Genomic DNA, 26,937 nt, shown 5'->3' on the forward strand with positions numbered 1-26,937 from the left:
GGCAGATTTCCTTCCCTAAAGGGGCATTAGTGAACCAGGTGGGTTTTTACAACAATCGATGATAGTCTCATTGTCACTATTACTGAGATTCACTTTTTAAAAATATTCTAGACATTTTTATTCATTAATTGAATTTAAATTCCACCAGCAGCCATGGTGGATCTCTGGATTACTAGTGCAGTGACATTGCCACTATGCCACCATCTCATCTGGCCTGTCCCAGTGTCGTCTTCTGGGGCTCGGTGTCTGATAACGCTCCTGTGAAGTGCCTTGGGATGTTTTACTACCTTAAAAGGTGCTATATAAATGCAAGTGATTGTTGCAGGATGATAGAAATTGCATTAAATAGAACATATCTCTCCCGGATTCCACAACGCAAGTTGCCACACGATGGATTCTTTTGAAGTCCAGTGGTTTGTTAGGCAGGTGAGGAAGCCATTTTACACACAGGAGCATCTCACCCACCAACTGCAAAGAAATGAATTTTTGTCCATCTGCTTTGAAATTGGGTCCTTATGACTTTGTTTTTACAGCATGCATTTGTGAGGATCCAATGATCCCTTACTGACTTGAGTATTAGCTGTGGCTCAGTGGGTAGCATTTGCCCCTGAGTCACGAGCTTCCCGGTTCAAGTCCCCTCTAGGGCTTGAGCACAAAAATCAAGGCTGACGTTCCAGAGAGGAGGTGCTGCACTTTTGGATGAATTGGGAGCCCCATCTCCCTGCTCGGGCAGATATAAAAGATCCAACGGCGTTATTTCAAAGAAGAGCAAGGGAGTTATCGCTAGTGTCCTGGCCAATGTTTATCCCAACATCACAACAACAGATTATCTGGTCGTTATCACACGGCTGTTTGTGGGATCTTGCTGTGTTAATTGGCTGCCACATTTGCTACATTCCAACAGTGGCTACACTTCAAAAAAAACTTCATTGGCTGTAAAGTAATGTGAGACATCTGGTGGTTGCGAAAGGTGCTATATAAATACCAGTCTTTATTGTTTTCACTATTTGGGGAGTCTACAACATTCTTTCCAGCGATAACGTTTTCTGAATACTCATTGGAAACATTCCAATGTTGTAGTCTGGCAATGTGTTACCTTGCTTCTGAGGAGGACATGCTGTTTGCTACTGTGCCACATCCTCCCCCCACTGACCCTCTAACAGACCAGCCATCCTGCCTCCCCCACCCCTTACACAACAAGCACTGGCTGATTTCCCTCTAGCTGAGGCTCCCACTGGATCCGGAAAGCTCCCAGGTGTATTCCTGGTTAACTAACCTCAGCTGGGGCAGAAGTATCTGGCTGAGGGAGTGAAAAATTATTCATGATTGTGTATATGTGATGCCCTCCAGAGCCGGATAACCTACCAGATTGCACATGATGCATAGCTAATTGGGGAGACTCCGGGGGCACTGTGTTCAATTGAGGGACACAGACAGAAATACACACACAGACAGATATAAACACGTGGACACACACACAGACACCCGCACACACAGACAGATATACACACACACACAGTCAGAGACACACAGGCAGAGACAGATGCACACACACAGACAGATATACACATACACGTGCACACAGACATGCCCATACGCAGAGATATGCGCCCACACCCCACACACAGTCTGTTTATTATGGTCTGTTTCCCTGTCAGGCCCAGAGTGTATTGGGAACAATCCATTTTGTGTATGAACAATATGTCTTCTACTGTAGGCCAAGTGTCAAATCCAAAATGAATCTGGATCAGGGGAGGAACTGCACAGCTAATTCTGGAAAATACTGGGGACTTTTGGACTATCAGCTCAAAACATCAAAGTCACAGCACAGGAACAGGCCATTCAGCCAATGGGTCAATACTAGTGTTTATACTCCACGTGAGCCTCCTCTTCATCTCACACCATCAACATATGCTTCTATTGCTTTCTCCCTCATGTGTTTATGTAACTTCCCTGTGGATGAACAGCAGGTAATAATGATCGGACCTGTTCCAATATTGGCCGGATCTGTCTGTTCTCAAACAGACTGGAGTGTTTGTGGTGGATCACAGCTAACACAGTCAGTTGGGATGGGATGTTCAGAGACACACGCTTTGAGGCAAAATCATCACTTCATGATCACAAGTGGGAATCTTGTAAGGGGATGCACAGAACAAACACATATGAGTATATGTAAATATATTTTACATATTAAAAATGTTGCACCGGTGTTAAATACCCTTCAATTATTTTCCCCATTCCCAATTCCAGCATTCATATTTGATATGTAAACCGTCACACTGTAGTTCTACCTTCTTGTGGCACTGCAGCACCAATAGTGGAGGAAGAGTGTAATTACAGCATGACATGTTTACATAAAGAGATTCCATTCTGAATGTGGACCCTGGAATTTACAATGAAAATCAAAAAAAAGGGGGGCAGAATGACTGACTTCCAAAATGTAGACTGCATTATATTTGTGTGCCTTGTTCCAATAACTGGGGGAGATGGTGGGTAGCAGTAATGTCGTTAGACTAGTAATCTAGATACCTAGGCTTTGGGTACACAGTTCAAATCCCACCACAGCAGTTGGCAGAATTTAAATTCAATTAATGTATCTGGCATTGAAAGCTTGAAACTATCATCAATTGTCATTGAAAACCCAATCCCCTTTAGGGAAGGAAATTTGCCATCCTTACCTGACCTGGCCTATATGTAACTCTAGACCCACAGCAATGTAGTTAAGTCTTAATGACCCTCTGAACTCACCTAGCAAGCCACTCAGTCCAAGGACAATTAAGGATGGGCAACAAATGCTGGCCTTGCCGGTGACGTCCACATCCCATGAAAGAATAAAATAAAATCTCCCTTTTTGCTTCACCTCAATACTATACTAGGTCTTGCGTCCCTATGCAAAATCCCACGAAGATAGTCTGGTGAAGGCAGATTAAAAGTCTTGGGTTTGCAGTTAACAGGCTTAAGACAAATTTTGCTTTCTGAATCAGATTAAAATTGAATTAATTCCGATTAGCAGGTAGAAAGCTGAGTCTAGCGGCTTTGTTTGAGCTCTTTTGTTTCTGCCGATGCAAATCCCAGGAAACTTGCTTTGAAAATTTCGATCAATGTAAAGTCCAGAGTTGGAAGGGCATTGAGACCACATATGTAGGTCCATACAAGTGTCAGTGAACAGCTCCCTGTTGGCTCGGTGTGTGATTGCAGCACCCAGTGAGATACATTCAGACCCCTGATTCTGTCCTCGAACTGCATTAAGGTCTTAGATGGGAACGAGGTAAAGGATGTTCCTTTTGTGTTCAGCATGGTGGAAGTACAGAGAGAAAAAAAAAATCAGCCAGGGTTCCTGCTCCTGATTGCTATCTCTTCATCCCGACAACCTGCATTTGTGTGGCACTCTAACACCTCTAGGTGGCGTAATCCAACAAAACACAAACAATAGAGGAGATATTGGGAGGCTGTGACCTGAGGTTTGGTCACACAAGTAGATTTGAAGGAAGGCCTTGACTGGAGGAGACGGAGACTGATGAGTTTAGGGAGTTCCAGAGCGTTGGGCCTAGATGGAACATAGGAACATATGAGCAGGAATAGGCCACTCAGCCCCTCGAGCCTGCTCTGCCATTCAACTAGATCATGGCTGATCATCTACCTCAATGTCATTTTTCCGATCTATCCCTATATCCCTTGATGATTGACAGCAGGGACCACCGATGGTGGGGAAAAGGGTGAGGGAGGCGCACAAGAGGCCAGAGTCAGAGAGAATGGAGAATTCTAATGGGGCTGTTGAATTGGAGAAGATTGGAGTGCTGGGAAAGATGAGGCCATTGAGATTTAAACACTAGGATGAGAATTTTAAAATGAAGGCACTGGGAGCCAATGTAGGTCAGCAAAGGCAGTGAGGGGAACAGGATCGAAGCAGCAGAGCTTTAGGTGAAAACAAAAACAAAAATACCTGGAAAAACTCAGCAGGTCTGGCAGCATCTGTGGAAGGGAGCACAGTAACGTGCTGCCTTCCACAGATGCTGCCAGACCTGCTGAGTTTTTCCAGGTATTTTTGTTTTTGTTTTCGATTTCCAGCATCTGCAGTTTTTTTGCTTTTATCTTAGAGCTTTAGGTGAGCTGCATGGTGGTTGGAAGTTGGCCAGCAGAGCATTGGAACCGTCATGTCTGGAGGTGGCAAAAACATGGCTGAGGGTATGAGTGGGAGAGGGGCTGTATTACAGCGACCATGTTCCCTGAATTACAACAGTCACTGCGATTCAAAAGTGGGATGTCTTGAGGTCCCGTCTATAGAAATGTAAGTTTTTCTCTTTTCCCATTCATCAGTTAGTCTTACTCTTAAATCTTCTGTTAGTGAGTGACAGTGAGGTTAAGGCTGTCCTTCAGCCGTAGAGACTGTAAAGGAAGCTGAGCACTGGGATGAAACAGTAAGTGCATGGTGCTAGGAAAGAACAGCCAGAGCCTGCAAGAGGGAAGTGAAGGAACACTTTCATGATGAGAAACAAGAGCAGGATTAGGCCAGACGGCCCATCGAGCCTGCTCTGCCATTCAATAAGATCATGGATTGTGGCCTTAACTCCACTTTCCTGCCTGCCCTCCCATTACCCTTGACTCCCTTGTCGATCAAAAATCTGTCCAACTCAGCCTTGAATATATTCAATGACCCAGCCTCCATTTCTTTCTGAGATGGAGAATTCCAAAGAATAATGACTCTCTGAGAAAAGAAATTCCTCCTCATCTCCATCTTAAATGAGAGACCATTATTTTGGAACTGTGCCCCCTAGTTCTAGATTCCCCAATGAGGGAAACACCCTCTCAGCATCTAACCTGTCAAGCCCCCTCAGAATCTCCTATCCTTCAGTAAGATCATCTCTCATTCTTCTAAACTCCAATGAGCACAGGCCCAACCTGCTCAATTTTTCTCATAAGACAACCCCTTAAACCCAGGAATCAGCCTAGTGAAACTTCTCTGAACTGCCCCCAATGCAAGGATGCCTCTTAAATAATGAGACTACAGTACACTAGGCGCTGTCTCACCAACACTCTGTACAACCGTAGCAAGACTTCCCTACTTTTATACTCCAATTTCCTTGCAATAAAGGCCAACTTTCCATTTGTCATCCAAATTACTTGCTGTACCTGCACACTAACGTTTTGTGATTCATCAGAAGCTGAGAAACCAACCTGTCCTTTTCCCCCTCAGACACTGACTGACCGACTCTAGAGCATTCTCTGTGTAGATTTCAGTCTTGTGAATTTGATGTGAATGGATGACAGACCATGGGTCAAAAACTGTGTGAAATGGAAGTGTTCAGCATTGGAGGAACAACATGCAAATGATAGGTAACATTACAATGTAGATTCACCAGGACAATGCCAGCAATAGGGACAGTAGTGAGAATAATGGACACGGGGTCTGTCTCCACAGGAGCAGAGAAGAGGAGGAATATTTTTTCAATTATGAAGGGTTTGATAAGAAATCATTGGTTGGGAAATTAAACTCATCAATTCAATATTCACTCCCACCACCACCAACGCACAGTGACAGCAGTGTGTACCATCTGCAAGGTGCACTGCAGTAGCTTACCAAGGCTCTTTCAACAGCACCTTCCAAACCTGTGATTTGTACCATCCTGGCAGACGAGGGCAGCAGATACATGGGAACACCACCACCTGCAAGTCCCCCTGCAAGTCACACACTATCCTGTCTTGGAACTATATCATCACTGTCGCTGGGTCAAAATCCAGGAACTCCCTTCCTAACAGAACAGTGGGTGTAGCTACACCACATAGACTGCAGTGGTTCAAGAAGGCAGCTCACCACCACCTTCTCAAGGGCAACTAGGGATGGGCAACAAATGCTTGTCTAGCCAGCGACACTGCCATCCCAAAGATAATTATTTTTTTAAAAATTGTTACTGTATGAGGAGCTCAATGCAAAGAGTTAAGAGTTCAGATGTTTTGGCATAGGGAGTGATTAAGGCAAAGAAACCATTGCGTCACTTACGGAAAATTGTCTAAATATTGGAAGATGAGGAAGATGTAGGGGGATGTGGGGAGAGAGAGCAGGGCAGTGGGATTCCTTATGGATTGCACCAGGCATAAGATGACACAAATACGATGGGTTGAATGGTGTCCTTCTATGCTGTAAATTGAGGGCAGCTGGTTACTTCCTTGCAACAGCTGCCACTTGCTTTTTGCCTCGCTGTAACTCACTGACAGTGATTACTCTTTGAGAGGGACAGGGAGAGAAAGGGGAGGGGTGTGGCAGTAAAGTGTGAACTACTCTAGGTCATTAATGAGGTGTTAATAATTATTTTACAGCCCTGACTGATGATTGGGTGGGGATCAATGACTCTTGGCATTCAGATGAGAAAGCAGTTTTTTTCCTGCATAGCAAGGCGTTTCCTTGTTTGTTGCGACTACATCCATTAGGTTAAGGCTGTCCTTCAGCCGTAGAGACTGTAAACTACATCCATTATATAGGCGGCCGACCAACTCCTGAAACGTTGCTAACCTTACTCGGGCTGCAGCAGAGCTAGGACGGATGTGGAGGCACAACATAAATGAAAATGAGTTCTGGAGCATCTCAGCTCATCTGTTGCTGAAATCCTCATTCAAGCCTTTGTTACCTCTAGATTCAACTATTCTAACGCACTCCTGGCTGGTCTCCCACACTCTACTCTCCGTAAACTTAACACAATCTGTAACCTCATGGCCAGGCACATCCCCCACTCTACCATTACCATCAAGCCAAGGGATCAACCCTGGTTCAATGAAGAGTGCAGGAGCAGCACCAGGCATACCTAAAAATGAGGTGTCAACCTGGTGAAGCAACAACACAGGACTACTTGCGTGTCAAACAGCGGAAGCAGCAAGTGATAGACACAGCTAAGTGATCCCACCGCCAACGGATCAGATCTAAGTTCTGCAGTCCTGCCACATCCAGCTGTGAATGGTGGTGGACAATTAAACAACTCACTGGAGGAGGTGGCTCCACAAATATCCCCATCCTCAAAATGGGGACCCCAGCACATCAGTGCAAAAGACAAGGCTGAAGCATTTGCTACAATCTTCAGCCAGAAGTGCCGAGTGGATGATCCATCTCAGCCTCCTCCGGCGATTCCGAGCATCACAGATGCCAGTTTTCAGCCAATTCGATTCACTCCATGAGATATCAAGAAATGGCTGAAGGTACTGGATAGTGCAAAGGTTATTGGTCCTGACAATATGCCAGCAGTAGTACTGAATAGTTGTGCTCCAGAACTAGTCATGCCCCTAGCCAAACTGTTCTTGTACAGCTACAAAACTGGCATCTATCCAGCAATGTGGAAAATTGCCCAGGTATGTCCTGTCCACAAAAAACAGGACAAATCCAACCTGGCCAATTACTGCCCAAAAGGTCTACTCTCAATCATCAGCCCTTGACATCAAGGTAGTCTTTGACTGAGTTGTGGCATCAAGGAGCCCTGGCAAAACTGGAGTCAATGAGAATCAGGGGGAAGAAACTCCACTGGTTGGAGTCATTTCTAGCACAAAGGAAGATGGTTGTGGTTGTTGGAGGTCAATCACCTCAATCCTAGAATATCACTGCAGGAGTTCCTCAGGGTAGTGTCCTAGCCCAACCATCTTCAGTTATTTCATCAATGACCTTTACTCCATCATAAGGTCAGAAGTGGGGATGTTCGCTGATGATTATACAATATTCAGCACCATTCGCGACTCCTCAGATAGTGAAGCAGTCCGTGATAATATGCAGCAAGACCTGGACAACATCCATGCTTGGGCTGATAAGTGACAAGTAACATTCATATGACACAAGTGCCAGGCAATGACCATCTCCAACAAGTGAGAATCTAACCATCTCTCTTTGACAATTAATGGCATTACCATCATTGAATTCCCCCACTATCAACATCCTGGGGATTACCAATGACCAGAAACTGAACTGGACTCGCCATATAGATACCGTGGCTACAAGAGCAGGTCAGAGACTGGGAATTCTGTGGTGAGTAACTCGCCTCTTGACTCCCCAAAGCCTGTACACCATTTACAAGGCACAAGTCAGAATCTAACCATCACCCCTTGACATTCAGCAGCATTATCATCACCGAATCACTCAAAATCAACATCCTAGGGGTTACCATTGACCAGAAACTGAACTCGATCAGCCATATAAATACTGTGGCCACAAGAGCAGATCAGAGGCTGGAAATTCTGTGGTGAGTATAATTTACCTCCTGTCTCCCCAAAGTCTGTCCATCATCTACACGGCACAAGTCAGGAGTGTGATAAAATACTCTCCACTGCACTGGATGAGTGCAGCTCTGAAAACACTCGAGAAGCCTGACACCATCCAGGACAAAGCAGACTGCTTAATTGGTACTCCATCCACCGCCTTCAACATTCACTCCTTCCACTATTGACATGCAGTGTGTACCATCTACAAGATGCACTGCAGCAACTCACCTAGTCTCCTCTGACAGCACCTTCCAAACCTGCAACCTCTACCTCCTAGGACAAGGGCAACAGATGCATAGTGACACCACCACCTGCAAGTTCCCCTCCAAGCCACACACCATCCTGACTTGGAAATATATCGCCGTTTCTTCACTGTCGTTGGGTCAAAATCTTGGAACACCCTCCCTAACAGCACTGTAGGTGTACCTGCACCACATGGACTACAGTGGTTCGAGAAGGTAGCTCACCACCACCTTCTCAAGGGGCAATTAGGGATGGGCAACAAATGCTGGCCCAGCCAGCAAAGCCCACGTCCCGTCAATTAATTTAAAAAAACTTGAGGTCATCCAAAGTTCTGCTGCTCACATCTTAAACTCACATCAAGACCTGTTCCCCCATCACCCCCTGTGCTTTCTGACCTTAATTGGCTCCCGGTCAAGCAACATGGTGATTTTAAAATTCTCATCCTTGTTTTCAAATCCCTCCATGTCCTCGCCCCTCCCTATCTCTGTAATCCCCTCCAGCCCCACAATCCTCTGAGATCTCTGCGCACCTCCATCTGGCCTCTTGTGTGTTCCCAATTTGAATCGCTCCACCATTGGCGGCCGTGCCTTCAGCTGCCTGGGCCGCAAGCTCTGGAATTCCCTCCCCAAACCTCTCTGCCTCTCTCCCTCACACTCCTCCTTTAGGACACTCCTTAAAACCTACCTCATCATCTGACCTAATATCTCCTTATATGGCTCAGTGTCATACCTTGTTTTATAATTCCCCTTGTGAAGCGCCTTGGGATGTTTTAATATGGTAAAGGTGCTATATAAGCATTTGTTGTTGTGTAGAGGTCACTGGAGAAGGACAGGACAAAGGATCTTGCATTTAGGTGGCACCTTTCACCACCTCAGGATGTTTGCAAAATGCTTGACAGCCAAGGAGGTTTTTAAGGTTTGTAATTGAAGAGATGTTGACTGTTCCCAGAAAGTGTGTGTGCCCGTGTGTGTTAGGGCAGGTTCACGCTGGCAATTGGCATGAACCAGACTGCCAGCGCTGGTGGTCTGCGCTCACGCCCGATCAGCGGGCACTGGCGATGTGGGGGAAGCGGGGGATGTGAGGTAATGGCTGGTACTTGAGGGGCCAGTCTCTCTCTCTGCCCCTTCTTCAGCACTGGGTCAGCAAATTCAGGAGGTGATGGGCCGAGGGAGAAGATTTTAAGAAAGGGACACAGCGATTTGTGTTGGGCTGAGGGGGCTCCCCTGGGGTCAGTTAATTAAACTGCGGTTGAGACACAGAGAAGATCTTTTGCTATTGATTGGCAATCAAAGCAGCATCTGCTGCTGAGCCTGGTGGCTAATGCAGGCTCCACAAGAGCTCAGCTCTCATTCTAGCCAGAGTGCTTTTAATTCCTTCACCATAATTGATGCGAAGGCTTTAATTACAGGCTTTAAGACAGCAGAAGGTTTAACCATGAACACTTGCCTTTAACAATCCCTCACAACAAAAAAACCAAAGGATAATGACAATTTTCCAGCTGTTCCCCACTCCCCCACCCCGTGCCCTCCCCCGAGCTCCTCCCACGTCCCTGAATATGAGTCAACAAATCCAGGCATTGAGAGGGAAGAGGGATTTGACTGTGGGAGGAATCACAGCCATAGCTTACCCACCCTTAGCAACAAGTTGGGTTGGGGGTGGTCGTCAATGGATAACATGCACCCTACTCTCTCTGTCTCTCTGCACCCCACTCCCATTCTCTTCCTCTCTCCAACCCCTTCCTCTCTCCCCCAACCTCTCCCTCCCTCCCCCAGCCCCTCCCTCTCTCCCCCAACCCCTCTTTCCTGCATTCACTTTCTTCGGCACTGACCCCGATCCTCGCTATGTGCTTGTTCTTTGTGTTTGAGCCTAGATACCGGAGGGCAACATTTCAATGTCTGACAGGAAAGCAGCTTCATGCATGCTCAAGCAAAGGGCTGGCACTTTTTCAATAGGCTGAATGGCCTCCTATTTCGTAAAACTCTTTTTTTTTAAGGCTCACCCCACACACATTCCTTGACCCAAATGTACTTGAGAGACTAAAGACAAAACCCTTTCTGGCTCGAAAGCCACATTGCTCCAAGTACAGGCACAGTTAAGATAATATTTGTACTCACTCCCCCTCAAACTCTGAAGGATGGTATGAGGAAACATGGATGTGAAATCTTGAAAATGCCATTGAATAAAATGGGTCAAAGGAAGCCTTGAGTGAATCTTTCTGTTCCTTCTAAGGAGTTTAGTTGAAAGTTGGTCTGTAGCACAGCCTCAACAATGTCGTTGATTGTGTTGTAAACAAACAACTCCGATCACCAAGAGGGATGAACCCAGTTCAAAGGAAAGACTTGCATTTATATTGCGCCCTTTATGACCTCAGGACTTCCCACAGCGCTTTAAAACCAATGAACAATTTTACAAAGTGTAGCCACTGTTGTACTATAGGAAACGCAGCAGCTAGCTTGTGCACAGCAAGCTCCCACAAACAGCAATGAGATAATGACCAGCTCAGCTGTTGTAGTTGTTGATTGAGGGTTAAATATTGGCCAGGACATGAGGGAGAACTACCCTGCTCTTCTTCAAAACAGCAGGCTGTTTTACATCCACCTGAGAGAACAAAAGGGGGCCTCAGTTTAACATTACATCTAGCCGTCGACAGTGCAGCACTCCCTCAGTTCTGCACTGGGAGTGTCAGCCTAAGTTATGTGCTCAAGAGCTCTGGAGTGCATCTTGAACCAACAGCCTCTGGCTCGGAGGTGAGAGTGCTGCCTGTTAAGCCAAGTCTCGTCTGCTGCCAACATCCCACTCATAACACAGTGGGGTCAGGTCCCTTCTTCTTTCCCTGCCCTCCTGTGAAGGTGCCCGTACTCTCTGCGGTATGGATCCACCAGTCTCCATACAGTACCTGAACCCCCCCCAAGGCGCCATTCTTCACACAGCTTACGCTGGGAGTACTGGCGGGACTATTAACTGTGGAAAGTGGAGTGAATGTTACAACTCAGTTCTGTCCTACCTCACTCTTGGACACTCCCTCCCCCACCCTACATGCGATCAGCTGGAGCTAATGGTTACGTGAACTTGGCCAGTATTCCTTTGAACATATAAGATTAAGGGGTTATCTAATTGGTTAAGATGATTAGGGAATTTGAGACAGTAAACAGAGAGCAATTTCGTGATCTTAAAATTCTCATCCTCATTTTCAAATCCCTCCATGGCTTCACCCCTCCCTATCTCTGTAATCTCCTCCAGCCCCACAAACCTCTGATCTCTGTGCTTCTCTAATTCTGTCCTCTTGGGCAACCCTGACATTAATCGCTCCACCATTGGCGGCTGTGCCTTCAGCTGCCTGGGCCCCAGGCTCTGGAATTCCCTCCCTACTCCTGCCACCCCTCTACCTCACTTTCCTCCTTTGAGCCGCACCTCTTTGATCAAGCTTTTGGACATCTGACCTAATATCCCCTTACGTGACTCAGGGTCAAATTTTGTTTTATAATGTTCCTGTGAAGTGCCTTGGGGTGTTTCATTATGTTGAAGACACTATATAAATACAAGTTGTTGTTGTTGTTGGGACTATTTCCTCTGGTGAGGGCAATCCAGAACAAGGGGGCATAACTATTAAATTAAAACCAGGCCGTTCAGGGGTGATGTCAGGTTGCACTCCTTCATGCAGAGGGTAGTGGAAATCTGCAACTCTTCCCCACCCCCGCTCCCCAACCCCAAAAAGCTGAGGAGGATTATTAGAACTGAGATTGATCATTCATTTTTAGTTGACAAGGTATTAAGGCAAGGAAGGACTTAAGATACATTGATCTCAGTGAATGGTGGAATAACCTTGAGGGGCCGAATGGCCTCCTCCTTCTCTTAGGTTCTTCACCATCCCAGCACTGGTTGATATACAAAACTCAGACCTTGATGTTGTGTGTGAATTTATCTTTTATTCTTTGATGGGATGTAAGCATCAATGGCCTGCATTTGTTGCCCATCCCTAATTGCCCTTGAGCTGAGTGGCTTGCTAGGCCATTTCAGGGGGCAGTTAAGAGTCAACCACATTGCTGTAGGCCTGGAGTCACATGTAGGCCAGACAGGGTAAGGATGGCAGATTTCTTTCCCTAAAAGGCATTAGTGAACCAGATGGGTTTTTACAATCGATAATAGCTGTCATGGTCACTGTTATTAAGTCTAGCTTTACATTCCAAATTTATTAACCAAATTTAAATTCTGCTAACTACCATGGTGGGATTTGAACCCATTGTCCCCAAAGCATTAGCCTGGGCCTCTGGATTACTAGTCCAGTGACATTATCACTACGCCACTGTCTCCATTAGTCACTTAACAACAGCCTTTTGGCATACAGAAGATCGACGAGATAGGTTTTAAGGAGCATCTTAAAAGAGGAAGGGGAAATGGAGAGAATTCCAGAGCTTAAGAACTAGATGGCTGAAGACATGGTCACCAATGGTAAGGCCATGAAAATCAGGATTGTGCAAGAGTTGAAGCAATGCTAAAGTTCTTGGAGTGTCGTGGGCCTGGAGGAGGTTATGGGGATAGGGAAAGGGTGAAGATTTGAAACCAGGGAATGAGAATTGAAAATTGGTCTCTTCCCCTGCCAAAGTCCTATGCGGGTCAGCGAGGTCGGAGGTGATGGGTCCTTGTGTGGGCTAGGATACAAGCCGCAGAAATATGGATGATCTGAAGTTCATGATGCTGAGGGGTGGGAAGCCAGACCAATGCAAGAGTTGAGCCCGGGCGTGACAATGAGATGGATGGTGGTTTCAGCAACAGAAACTCCACTCAGAGTCTGGCTCATCTGAGACACTGGCTGGGGAAGGGATTGGAAGTGGAAACGAGTACACGGTGTCTATGACAGGGACAGAAAACAGTGACTTTGGCCTTCCCCAGTATCTAACTGATCTGAAATTGCAGCGTTTGGACAATGTCACCATGGGCGCAGCATGTGGAAGAGGAAGGGTGTGGGAGGAGACAAGGATCCAGGGATAACAATGCTTGAGTGGAGCATATAAATAGCATGGACTAGTTGGGCCGAATGGCCTGTTTCTATATCGTATATCTGATGTATTCAAACATGGAATTGGAAGAAAGATGGAATTGGGAGGAAAGGAAGGGTGAAAATGGGGTGGTAATTTGCAAGGATTGAGGTTGGGGTTTTTAAGAAGGGGTTGAAGGCACTTCCTAAAAGCAGGGGGAGGACGGCTCCAGAGGAGAGGGTCCCACATACGATATCAGGTAGCACAGAGAGGTCTTGTCCTCAGAAAGGATAAAAGCTGCAGGGCTATGGGGAGAGAACAGGGAAGTGGGGCTAACTGAATAGCCCTTTCAAAGAGCTGGCAGTGGCACAGTGGGCCAAATGGCCTCCTTCTGTACTTCTATGGTTCCTGCTATAGGGCCCAACCTGGAAAATGAGCACATGTGCAGATTGATTGAGGTTAGGATAGCCCTTGGCTCTCATGCGGTCGAAGGCTTGCTGAGCTTGTCGTCTTGGCTCACACCTGGGGAATGGCTTCTCGCGTGAGAAGCCAGAGGCCTGTTGGTATCTATGGCGACACAGCCTACCACTGGGCCTCAGGCCAATCCAGGTGGTGCATTTAAGGTGCATCAAGGAGCACCTTTCAACGGTCTAATTTTAAAAAGGAAGAAAAGAATTTGCATTTACATAGCACCTCTCACATCCACAGGACTTTGCAAAGTGGAGATACTTTTTGAAATGTATTGTAATGTAGGAAGTATGGGAGCCAAACTGCACACACAGCAAGCAGTACTTCGAATGTGTTCGTCACCACAATGAAATGTTTTCTCTATTCCTTTACAGAAGAAGGCGAATTTTTCCTGAAGGTTTTGATCCCTAGTTATGCTGCCGGATCTATAATCGGGAAAGGGGGGCAAACAATTGTCCAGCTTCAGAAGGAGACCGGCGCCACCATCAAACTCTCCAAATCCAAAGACTTCTACCCAGGTGAATGTCTGACTGTCATGTGCCCACTCGCGAAGCCTTGCATGATGGTATGGCCTCTGTGCTGTCAAGGCCATATCCTGGTTGGGCTGAGTATGTTGCTGAGCGTTCGTTGTCTTGATGGGATGGCAGGGATGGAGTTAATGAGGAGGTTTATGTGGAACAGACCCTTATGGTTTTAAACCGTCTCCTTTCATCAGAATGCCTTCTCTTTGAACCTTGGTGAGGCTGTGATGAGAAAGTAGGCATTTTTAAGGATGCGATAAAGCTGTGAGGCCCAACTGGTCAATCCACTAATAGAACAACTCTCCTTCTCACTGGACCTCGCAGCCCCACTGTCTCCTGGATCCCTCAGCCCCATCTTCTTCTCATCTCCCAGAGCCCCACCATCTTCCTTGATCCTGCACTTCCACCTAAGCACCTGTCCCCATGGGGATAATTTGTAATAAAGGAATGAAAATCAGAGTTCTAGGGTGGCCAACTGCAATTATATGTACCCCTGGAGGATACATCACATGACTCACCCCCACGCCCCAGCCATTAGTCGACCAACACGTCCATCCTTGTGACGTACGGCCTTCCTACGCCAATTGGAAAGCAAAAAGATTCATGATCCAATTGGATGATGCTTGACTGTCAGCCAAACAGCCTTTTTCTCCCATTTTCAATATTTTAATATCTGGTGAAAAGAAATGTTTTAAAAAATTGACAAAAAAAAATCTTTTTGAATGTCCCAATGATTTTTCTCCAGGGTTGCACGCAGCAGTGTCCTGGAGGTTGATATACAATCCCTGGACACTCCAGGTCAATCCTGGAGGGTTGGCAACCCTAGGAGGCTCTGTCGAGAGCCGCCAATCTCTATCACCCGATTTCTCTCTCAAAAGCAAAGATGAAACTCCAAACCTGTTAACCTCACCATTCACCTTCTCATCTTATCTCCAGTTCCTGCACGAACTCATCCAGTTATCTCTTGAATCCATGTCCGTTGCTCATTCTGCAACTTGCAATTCATCTTCTGGGTTTTAAAAAATAGAGAACTTTGCTTTCCCATCCTGTTTGGCCCCCAACCCCTTCTTTAACTTCTGTAACCTGAGATTGCCATTCTCCAGAAAACTCTTAAAAACTCTAATTAAATCTTGAAGTCCCACTTTTTCTCTCCCTGGTCCAACAAATCTAGTTTAGTTTCCTTTAAATTTACCTTTCAATACCGAGGATCATTTATCTCCCTCTCCATAGCACCAGTACCTTCCCCAAGACTAGATGCCCAGAACTGCAATCCATTATCCAATCTAGCCAATGTCTTGCAGGCAACAGAACAACTCCTTTTAATCTTGGGCTGTGTTCCTCAGTTTATTCTATCAGCCTGTCAAATTGTAGCCAGTGTGGGTACACAGATCGTCTTAAACCTCCTGAGTGAGACTTTTAGTTGTTAAATTTGCCTTAAAGGTAACTCTTAACTGGCGATCATGAATCTTCAGTCAAGGAAGGCCAGGGAAGGAAACAATGGTGGAATTCTCATGACAACTGATGCTCAAGGTCGCTTTTGATGGTGATTGAGGTGTTTGTGGTGGTGAATTTCTGCCGCTGCAACTTGGCGGAGATGTGTAAACCGGGATTACCTTACGGCATCGCAGTGCAAGCATTCCTGAGTAAAGTTGTCCCCATCCTCATGGGTACCCTGAAAACTTGCAGTCATCTTAATGACGTGCACTGGTAGTCAGAGAGAGAGATGGCTGATATGGGACAAGTGGAAATTGGTTATCTCTCCCAGGCTAATGCCCAAGGTGAGATTTGAGCAATGCCATATTGATGTAGGATGGGATGTTCCTCTCTGGTTGGGGATGAGGCAGGGGAAAGGAACCTTTTACTCTGTATCTAACTCATGGTGTACATGCCCTGGGAGTGTTTGTTGGGATAGTGTAGAATATAGGAACATCGGAGCAGGAGTAGGTCATTCAGCCCATTGAGCCTGCTTCACTATTCAATATGATCATAGAGGGAGCTTTACCCTGTGTCTAACCCTGTGCTGTACCTGTCCTGGGAGTATTTGATGGGGACAGTGTAGAAGGAGCTTTGCTCTGTATCTAACCCCGTGCTGTACCTGCCCTGGAAGTGTTTGATAGGGACACTGTAGAGAGAGTTTTACTTTGTATCTAACCCCGTGCTGTATCTGACCTGGGTGTGTTTGTTGATAACTGGTGCTCTAAAAGTCTAAGTGTTAGCTTAGTGTTCTATTCCTCACAATGCCACCCTTTGCTTTGATAAGCAGAAAAATTTTCTGGTGACCCTTGTAATTCCAATTTTAAAAATTCTTTCATAGGATGTGAGCATTGCAGGCAAGGCCCGTATTTATTGCCTATCCCTAATTGCCCCTTGAGAAGGTGGTGGTGAGCTGCCTTCTTGAACCACTGCAGTCCCTGTGGTGTAGGTACACCCACTGTACTGTTAGGGAGAGAGTTTCAGGATCTTGACCCAGCGACAGTGAAGGAACGGCCGATATATTTCCAAGTCAGGATAGTGTGTAGCTTTGAGGGGAACTTGCAGTTAGTGATGTTCCCATGCATCTGCTGCTCCTCTCTTTCTAGACAGTAGAGGCTGCAGATTTAGAAGCCTTGGTGAGTTGCTGCAGTGTATCTTGAGAGTGTCTGCTGATATTCCTGCCCTTTTTGTTCTTTAATGAGGCAATTGTTCTTTTAAAAAAAAAACAGAAACCCAAATGAAAAAGAAACACTTGCATTTATATAGCGCTTTTCACAACCACCAGACATCTCAAAGTGCTTTAAAGCTAATGGAGTACCTCTGATGTGTGGTTACAGTTGCGATGAAGGAAACATGACAGCCAATTTGTGCACAGCAAGCTTCTACAAATAGCTATCTGATAATGATCAGAGAATCTGTTTTTAGTGACGTTGATTGAGGGATAACTATTGTCCAAGGCACTGGGGTGAACTCCCCTGCTCTACTTTGCAATAGTGCCATGAGATCTTTACACTTGCTTGAGCAGGAGCCTTGGTTTAACATCTCATCTGAAACATGGCATCATCAAAAGTGCAGCACTCACTCCATACTGCACTGGGAGTGTCAGTCTTGATTTTTGTGCTCAAGACCTGGAGTTGGACTTGAATCCAGAACCTTGCGATTCAGAGGTGAGAGTGGTACCCACTGAACCACAACTTGCAGTTATGTAAATATCCTTTACATAGTAACATGTCCCAATTAGGCACTTTGTGGAAGTGTATTCCGAGAGAAGAGGACCTTGAGGCCATGGAAAGAGATATTGGGAAGTGGGACAACAGCTTGGTCACAGGAGTGGGTTTTAAGGATGGTTTTGAGGGAGAGGAGAGGCCAGAGAGGTTAGAGAAAGGTTTTCTAACTATATCTCATCTGTCCTGCATAAAATATGCAGAATAAAAGCTGATCTGTGATGCTTGATGTGATCTCTTGCATATCAACCCATCTGAAGCCTATGACTAACACGTGGATGGACATGCAATTTGCTATTTGGAATCGTGGTTGTAATAGTGCACAGATTATGCTAATTAAAATACTTATTCACAATTGGAGATCTGTGTAGCAAATTATATTCGGTACAGTTCAGAAGTTGTGGACACACTGAAAGTCTGCAGTGGGTTTACATTGAATTTACAGCACAGACACAGGCCATTCAGCCCAGCTCGTCCATGTTGGTGTTTATGCTTCACACAAGCCTCCCCCACCACTCTTGATTTAACCCTTTGAGCATAACCTTACTATTACTTTTTCCCTCGTGTTTATCCAGCGTCCCCTTAAATGCATTTTTGCTATTCACCCTTAACCACTCTCTGTGGTAGCGAGTTCCACATTCTCTCCACTTTCTGGGTGAAGAAGTTTCTCCTGAATTCCCAATTGGATTTATTAGTGACTGTCTTATTTTTCGAGCCTCTTGTTTTGGTCTCTAACCCACAAGTGGAAACATCTTCACTGTCTAGCCTATCAAACCCTTTCAATAATCTTAAAGATCTCTATCACCTCGCAGCCTTCTCTTATCTAGAGAACTGTTTCTTAAGCAGGTAACCCGGGACCTTGTGACTCAAGAGGGGTCGGTGCTACCTACTGAGCCACAGCTGACACTAGGTTAGGCATTTAGCTTTGTCACTGCAACAAGTAACCTTTCAGACAAGTTATCCTGACCAACTCTGAATCTTTCCGATTAGTTGTTTCCCTTGTAAAGAAACAGCTTTGGCATGCGTAAAACAGGTCTCTAAATGCCAAATCATTTTGCTACCTGTAATTAATGCCACTAGCTCATCGATCGCTCAGCACGGAGTGTGTCAGCCTACATTTTGTGCTCAAGTCTCTGAAGTGGGACTTGAACCCTTGACCTTGAGACTTGGACAATGGTGAGACTTTACTGCCAAGGAAAATCCTGTCCTCCTGCAGGCGCACTAGCTTCCTGTAGGTGCACCTTCCTGCTGCGGAGCTCAATTGGCAGTGGGAGCCTTGGCTGACTTGTATGTCACCACACCAGCAGGCCTCCCCCATCCCAGCACACTGAGGGCTATTTATGACCTGTCTCGGCAGGGGGGCAGCTCACTCGGCATGGACCAGGGACCCAGCGAGTGATTTCCGTGGCCTTGGGAGGACACTGGAGGCACCAGGATAGATTGTCAAATGGGGATTATGTGTGCTTGGGTGCGTTGTGCAAATCTGGCGATGACAGGCTTGGCAAATGGTTTGAGTGTAACCAGAACAATCCAGCACTTCGCATGCAGACAGATAGCATGCAACAGCCCTTCTTCATTTTAATTCCTCCTCCCAAGACCCTTCGCGAAATTTACTGCAAAGGTGACTGACAGCTCCATTGAGGCTGCTCCATTGCGGAAAGTGCCAGAAGGCTCGGACTTGCTGCTGCCTGAAGGCAAGTCGCTGCGCATTTTAATGAGGCCGTGTTCATGTGCAAATGAGCAGATGTACCTGCTTCTGTCGAGTGTCTGGACACTGACCTCTGACCTTTCCCCGGCTGAAAGTCTAGTTGGGAATGGGTGGAGGGAAGGGGAGAAACGAGCCTTTAAAACCAGTGGGTGGGTGGGGAAACAAACTTGAGATGCCACCTGCTTGGAGCTGCCCTGGCATCACATCATGCCCCCTTCTCCCCACCTACGCCCCAAAATTAAGGTTGCCAAACCTCCAGGATTGTGGCCTGGAGTCTCCAGGAATTAAATATCAATCTCCGGGACACTGCTGTGTGAAATCCTGGAGAAAAATCATTAGGACGTGAAAAAAAGATTTTTTTTTCTGTCATTTTGTTTGAACATTTCTCTTTACCGTATATAAAAATATTGAAAATGGGGGGGGAAAAAGATTTTCTGGCTGACAGTCAAGCGTCATCCAATTGGGCAATGAATCTTTTTGCTTTCCAGTTGGCATAGGAAGGCCATACGTCACAAGGATGGCCGTAGCATGGGTGCAAGTCATGTGATGAAGCCTCAAGGAATACATTTAATCACAGTTGGCAACCCATCTTGCTGACATCTTGGGGGTGGGAAGGACAGTAGACTGAAGAGGCCTAGTCCAGTTCAAACCTGGATGGAGCCCGTTCTTTGACTTCAGCAATGCCGGGAGTGGGCATGGTGCCATTTTGCCAGAGGGTGGTTTTTGGTCAATGGGTGGCACACGAATAAGAGCAGTAGGCGGCCATTCAGCCCCTCGAGCCTGCTCCACCAGTCAATAGGATCACGGCTGATCTGATGAAGGGTTGCGTTTGGCAGGGGTGGGTGGCGGGGGGTGTAAGATAAGGAAATTATCTCCTCAGACCTAGTTTTATTTTAGCCCAGGTATGATTGTCTCCTTGCCTGGGAGCTGTTTGAACATGGTCTGCAGGGAGAAAGGGCTAAGGAGAGGCATTGAGTAAGCTTGTGTCTGAACGCTATCTCAGCCAATGCGGGGCGGGTACCCTGGAGCATGCAATCTTCTCTCCTTGTTGAGGAAGCTCAGTCTTCTGTCCCATCTGTTTTCCTCACACCACACACCCACCCCCCTCCCCCCAACTTCCCTGAATTTATCATTTTTTCCCCCTTTAAGACTTGTCCTTAAAATTGTTCTGGGTGGGGGAGAGGGAGAGAAGATCCTACATCAGCCCCTAACAGGCGCTTCTGATCTTAACTGCATCCGCTTGGGTCATCCTGTAACAATGATACTACAAAGAGGATCTTGTTTGCCCCTCTCACAACCCCAGACACACTTTCACGCTCCCCATGCTTCGCTTTCTTGCTTATAAAACCTCAGAGAATCAGGACAGCCTCACTCCTTCAAAATTGAAGACAAGGAGGTTGGAACCCTCCCCCACCCCACCACCAACCTAGGCGTTTTAGAAAATAGAAATCAAGCACCAGAATGATTTATTTCTTTGGCACTGGCCCTGATCCAGACTAGTCCGATTTAATTAATCCCCTTCAAGAGCCTCTTGGTCAGAGACCATTGTGTCTCTGTGAGTGTGTGTGTGTCTCTGTGTGTGTCTCTGTGTGTAGTGTGTGTGTGTCTCTGTGTGTGTGTCTTGCGTGTGTGTGTCTCTGTGTGTAGTGTGTGTGTGTCTCTGTGTGTGTGTCTCTGTGTGTAGCGTGTGTGTGTATGTTTGTCTGTGTTTTCGATAGGTAAGCTGCTTCATCACCTTTGTGCGGCTGTGATTGGTAGATGAAACACTGCAGTATACAGCGAGCTGGCAAGATGGAGATTGCGGAGAGGTGTGTAGGGGTGTGTGTGTGTGCGAGAGATTGTGTGGGGGCGGTGTGTGTGAGAGAGAGAGAGAGTTTGTATGTGTGTGTGCGTGTGGTGGGGTCGTAGGGGGTTTGTGCCGATATATCTGTGGCTCTCTGCTTTACTGCACTTCTGCCAGTGTAGCACACATATACTTAAAAAGCTGGCCTGTCAAACTGCTCACCAACACCCCCACCCCCAACGCTCCTTCATAACCACTTCAGCTGAATATCCCTTGACCCTTGCCCACTCCTCCCCCCCTCCCAGGTCCCCTGTCCTCAGCCCCGTGTCGAGATCTTCCCTAATTCTCGTGATTCTGCTCGAGGCGGAAGAAGAGAGATATATTTAGACTGTGCATCTTCTAGTTAGAAGCAAATCACAAATGGAGGAAGGGGTGAGATGGGGACATGTTTTGCTCTCAACTTTGCCCATTTCACTCATGTGATATGTTTGAAACAGCAACCCTCGCACCACATGTCTGTGTCTCTATTTCAATATCCTTGTGTCTGTACATGTCTTGTGTTTGTGCGCACATCTTTCTGTCTGTTTCTCTCTTCATGCATTCCTATATGTCTGTATACCTCTGAGTGTATCTCTTTGCATCTGTCTGTGTGTCTCTCTCCCTGTGTTGCTGTTTCTCTTGGATATGTGTATGTGTGAGTGAAGTATGTGTGTGCACACCTCTTCCCGTGTCTCTGTCTCTGTGAGTGAGCCCCTTTGTGTCCGTATACATCTCCCTGTGTCTCCACCTCTACGCAGTCATCTGCAGCTGAGTGAATGCCTTGTCGAGGGAACCTTTCCCCTAAGCAGACAAAATCCCAAATCTATTTTAATCGATTCCAGTTTTATTCCTCATGGGCTGCTCCTTAGCAAACAGCTTGTGCCAGATTACAGGTTGTCCTGTGCTGCAGTCCCGATCACAGGCAGCCTCCTCCTGTGCACTGCACTGCGTGACTTCTGTTACTGATACGATCACCAGACTCCAGGCAGTTATGAGCTAAATCCCATAAAACGCTGCACATCAGAGGTAATCCCTTATTGGAATTAAATGCATCTCACAACAGAGTGACAGGAAACTCCTGTGGTAATATATCTCGGGCAGTTCACTGAGCGGGAATGGGCTCTTTAAAAGCAATTATATATGCTAACTGTGCCCCTGCCTCCGAGCCAGAAGCTCCAGGTTCGAGTCCCGCACAGAAGGTGCGTTCATAACATGGCCAAACAGGTTAATTGTCCTGCAATTCCTTTCAATCCACCAATGGCAGACAGTACCATGAAAGTTCTCTGCTGAACGCATATATGACATGAATTTAATTTAATAATCTAGGCTGACCCTTCAGTGCGGTACTGAGGGAGTGCTGTGGTGTTGGAACTGCTGATATCAGAGTAGGTGTTAAACTGAGGCCCCGTCTGCCCTTTCAGGTGGGCGGAAAAGATCTCAGGGCCACTATTTTACAGAACAGAGGAGTTCGCGACCCCAGCGTCCTGACCGATGCTCCCACCGCACCCGCACCCCACCCCTACCCCTAGTTAATGTTGCAACCCTGTCACATTGAAGTGCGTGCTCTAGTTGAGAGAGTGAGAGTAGCTGTTACTAATTCGGGAAAGATTAGGGCATTATTTTTTTTTCAATTCGTTCATGGGATGCGGGCATTGCTGGCTAGGCCAACACTTATTGCCCAAGCCTTAAGAGTCAACCACATTGCTGTGGGTCTGGAGTCATATGTACTCCAGACCAGGTAAAGGTAGCAGATTTCCTTCCTTTTATTTTAGTGAACGAGATGGGTTAATTCCAGATTTTTTTACATATTGAATTCAAATTCCACCATCACCCTGGGTCTCTGGATTACAAGTCCAGCGACGATACCACTACGCCACCGCCTCCCCTTAATTATATATAAGAACCGGTGGGTAGAGGAAAGGGGAGTCCGTCTCTGTGTTCTGTGGGTTTTCTGAATAAATCTATGTTAATGAAAGACTGGCTTCAGATTCCTCCTTGACTCAGTGAATGAGCAACAAGTTATAACATCCCTCACTCGGCAACACCAAAAGCCAGATTAACCACTCGCCGATCTCGTTTGCTGTCAGTGGGATCTTGCTGTGTGCTAATGAACGGCCATGTTTGCCTTCTCTATAACAGTGACCACACTTTGTAAGCACTTCAGTGGCTGCGAAGTGCTTTGGCGACACCCCAAGAACAAAGGCATAGAAAGAAATGATGGCTTCGCTTGTATGCAAAATAAATATTAAAAATTAATAACTTCAGGTTACAATAAATGACCACAGATCTGATTTTCCATGGGCAACACAAGCAGGGGGTTGGGGAGGATCTTGAGGACACAGAGTCTGGGGGTGAAGTTTCCAGACACCAACATGTGCTTAGGAAGTGACCCTCTTCCCCCCTTTCAAATTACTGCCCCAACCCCCTAGAAGAATGGAAAGGAAAGTGGGGGTGGGGGTGGGAGAGGGAGTGGGGAGGAGCAGGGGTGGCGAGTGGTATTGTGAGTTAATGTCTGACACGGATTTTATTACGTTTTTTGGGGTAGTGGGGGGGATGGGGCTACTTCTCACCAGCCTTCCAGCTCTAAATCACTCCCCCCTTCATTGTTAAAGTGTATTGGGGAGATCGTGGTTCCAATTGCAGGGGAGGGGTGCAGTTCCTATGGCGGGGTGGGGAGTGTGGTTCCAATTTGGGGGTTAGGGGGCCAGGGGAGAATTTCCAATCTGTGGCAGGTGGTATGTAGGGTTGCAAGTTCGAATGGGACGGTGGGGTGGGGAGGGATGTGGTTTTAATGGGGGTGGGGTATAGGCCCAAGATGAAGGGGCGGGAGTGATGCATTTCCACTTGAATTGGTGGGGAAGGAGTGGTCCTTCTTTGTCTCTGAGTCTAGACTTTGAATTGATTGAGGCTGTGGAGTTGAGGGGGTTTTGGCCCAATCCTATCCTCTCTTCGTGTCTGCTTTCCAAGAAGGCCTTCCTCCGAATTCACTGACTGAAAGGGCGGTGGAAGCAGATTCAACAGTAACTTTCAAAAGGGGATTGGAACTTGAAGGGTAAATTTGCAGGGCCCTGGAGGTTAATGGAAGGGGATCTGGTGAGTGGGATTAATTTGATAGCTCTTTCGAAGGAGCCAGGCTGGAAGGGCCCAAAGGCCTCCCATTTGTGCTAGAAGATTCTATGGAATGAAGATGGCACAAAAAAGGAGTTGCCATGGGTTGGGGGCCGGGGCAGGGGGCAATGGTGAGGCTGATGTGGGGAGGAGGGGGTGAAGCAGACTCTTGTCAGAGGGGTAGAGGCTGCGATCATGGGTTTTTTTCATTATTTGGTCATGGGATGTGGGCGTCGACAGCTGGGCCAGCATTTATTGCCCATCCCTAATTGCCCTTGTTCAGAGGGCAGTTAAGAGTCAACCACATTGCTGTGGGTCTGGAGTCGCATGTAGGGAGGTAAGGATGGCAGATTTCCTTCCCTAAAGGACATTAGTGAACCAGATGGGTTTTTACAACAATTGGCAAAGGTTTCATGGTCAGTCTTTTAATAAATTCAAACTTCACCCTCTGCTGTGGTGGAATTCGAACCCAGGTCCCCAATATACTAGTCTGCTGACAAAACCACTATGCCACTGCCTCCTCTAGGAAGTTAGCTAAGGTTGCCAACTGTGATTAAATGTGTTCCTGGAGGCTCCAGCACATGACTCGCCCCCACACTCCAGCCATTAGTCGGCCAACACGTCCATCCTTGTGACGTACGGCCTTCCTACGCCAATTGGAAAGCAAAATGACTCATTACCCAATTGGATGATGATTGACTGTCAGTCAAATTTTCACTTTTTTTTATCTGGTAAAGAGAAATGTTCAAAGAAAATGCTAAAAAAAACCAATCTTTTTTAATATCCTGAAGATTTTTCTCCAGGGTTGCACACGGCAGTGTCCCAGAGATTGATCTTCAATTCCTGGAGACTTCAGGCCAATCCTGGAGGTTTGGCTACCCTAGAGATGGCCCTTTGAGTTAGTCATGGTGATCAATACGTGTGACAGCGAGAGGACAAATCACTGAATAAGAAAACAAATTAGGAATATAAATCAGGAAATCAGGAAAGTTTACCTCGTTGATTGAAGAAATAAAACAATGGCAAGGAAAATCAGGACATTTGAAAATTAAATTGGCCCAATTTATTAGTAGGCCGAAGCCTAATTGCGAAAACTTGCATGGATACTGGGGGAGGGGGAAATAAGGTTAAATCCTTCAAATGCGAAGGATTGGCTTCACGTTTTAATTCCTCGATGCAGCCCTCATTAAGGCGACTGCAACTTGCTGCAGTAATTCTCTGGTGATGGATAAGCTTCTGCGAAATTTCCAGTGCTCTAGTGCTGTGAGAATAAAGCCTTGGAAAATGCCAGGTGTTCGATGGTCGACGAGTTTTTAAAACTAGGAGGGGAAGGGGCTTGAGGGGTTTGAGTTTTGTTTTTTTCCGCCCCCCCTCCTTCCTTTGATCGCGATGAGAGGCTTGCGTGTGTGAAGGTTTCAATCCTCTTTCATTCTCCACCACCCACCCCCCCTTGCTCTGCAGTGCCTCGAACACATCAGTATTCCGAGCGTGTAGGTTGAGAGAGAGAGAGAGAGCTGTCAAAATGAAGCATGTAGGCATGTAGACCGCTCTCTGCTGGTGCGACAAGGGCGACCGGGGGTGGGGGGGGAGGGGGGCGGCTTAATGCGGCGCCCCTGCTGCGGAATTGGGAAGGCCCCAGGGTTTGACCTCTTGATCCGTGCTGAGTTAGCCCATTCCCTAGCCCTGCGTTTGGCCTCAGCACCCTCTGGGGTGGGGGGCTGGCGGGAGGATCGGGGCAGTCGTTGAGGGGGGAATGGGGGGCAGCGGTGGCTGGTGGAAGAAAAAAAAATCACCCAATCCCAATCACTGCCCAGACAAGAACAAGATCAGCCTGGGTTTTGATATGCCGTCACAGTCGAATAGTTTTCTGCCCCTTGTCTCTCTGGTAGATGAAGAACAAGGCCAGGGAGCGCGGAGGGCGACTGGGAACCTTGGGGAGTGGGGAGACCCCCACACAGCCAGAGTTCAGGAGTGACGAGCTGGGTCCCAGAGGACAGGCTAAGTTTAACTGGTGACAAAGCTACACAGTATGACCCTCGGCTTTCCATGAGGAATATTGAAAGGTTGTGTCAGAATCCACAGTCGCTTGTAAATCACCTTGTAAGCTAATGCTGGCAAATCCCAGCCTCGAGCGTTTGGCAGTTCCCCGCTTTGGGTTAAGAGCCGACAGTCCAACCATATGGGCCGCGCAGAGTTCAAATTCTTGGAAGGCCGAGAGCCTGGCAGCCTGTCCCCCTCTGGAGGGCTCCCCAGAGAGGGCTCTGCAGCTGCCCTCCACTCAGGTTGGCATCGCCTGTCCAGAAAACCACTTCTTTTTATGTTGTTTGATTGCGAGCTGTAGAATTCTGTAGTGTAGGAGGTTAAAGGTCACGTTTTGGGCTAAATCTTCTCCCTCTCTCCACCCCCCCCCCCCACCGACTCTCTCTGGGCAACGGGTTCCCCTCATATGGCACTGAAGAGGCTGTTCTCTAGTTGCCAAGCAAAAGTATATGTGTCGCCTGACCATATAGGTCAGCAGAGTTACCAACCCTCCAGGATTGCCCTGAAGTTTCCAGGATTTGAAGATTATTCTTCAGGGCACTGCCTCAGAGCAAAGCTTGGGGAGAAAATTCAAGGAGGCGGACTAAATTTACGTATTTTCTTCAAATATTCTTGATTTTTA

The 26,937-nt window shown here is 46.9% G+C and overlaps 1 protein-coding gene across 1 annotated transcript in view; it reads left to right on the forward strand.

Moving 5' to 3' along the window:
* Nucleotides 1-26,937, forward strand: part of LOC144671396 (RNA-binding protein Nova-1-like) — a 190,159-nt gene that overhangs the window by 24,969 nt on the left and 138,253 nt on the right. Inside the window, exon 2 of the mRNA XM_078533288.1 lies at nucleotides 14,294-14,437. Within this exon, the coding sequence (XP_078389414.1) occupies nucleotides 14,294-14,437 (144 nt within the window). The remainder of the gene's footprint in view (nucleotides 1-14,293; nucleotides 14,438-26,937) is intronic.

Source organism: Cetorhinus maximus, chromosome 32 (genome assembly GCF_964194155.1).
Source record: "Cetorhinus maximus chromosome 32, sCetMax3.hap1.1, whole genome shotgun sequence".
Lineage (NCBI taxonomy): Eukaryota > Metazoa > Chordata > Chondrichthyes > Lamniformes > Cetorhinidae > Cetorhinus > Cetorhinus maximus.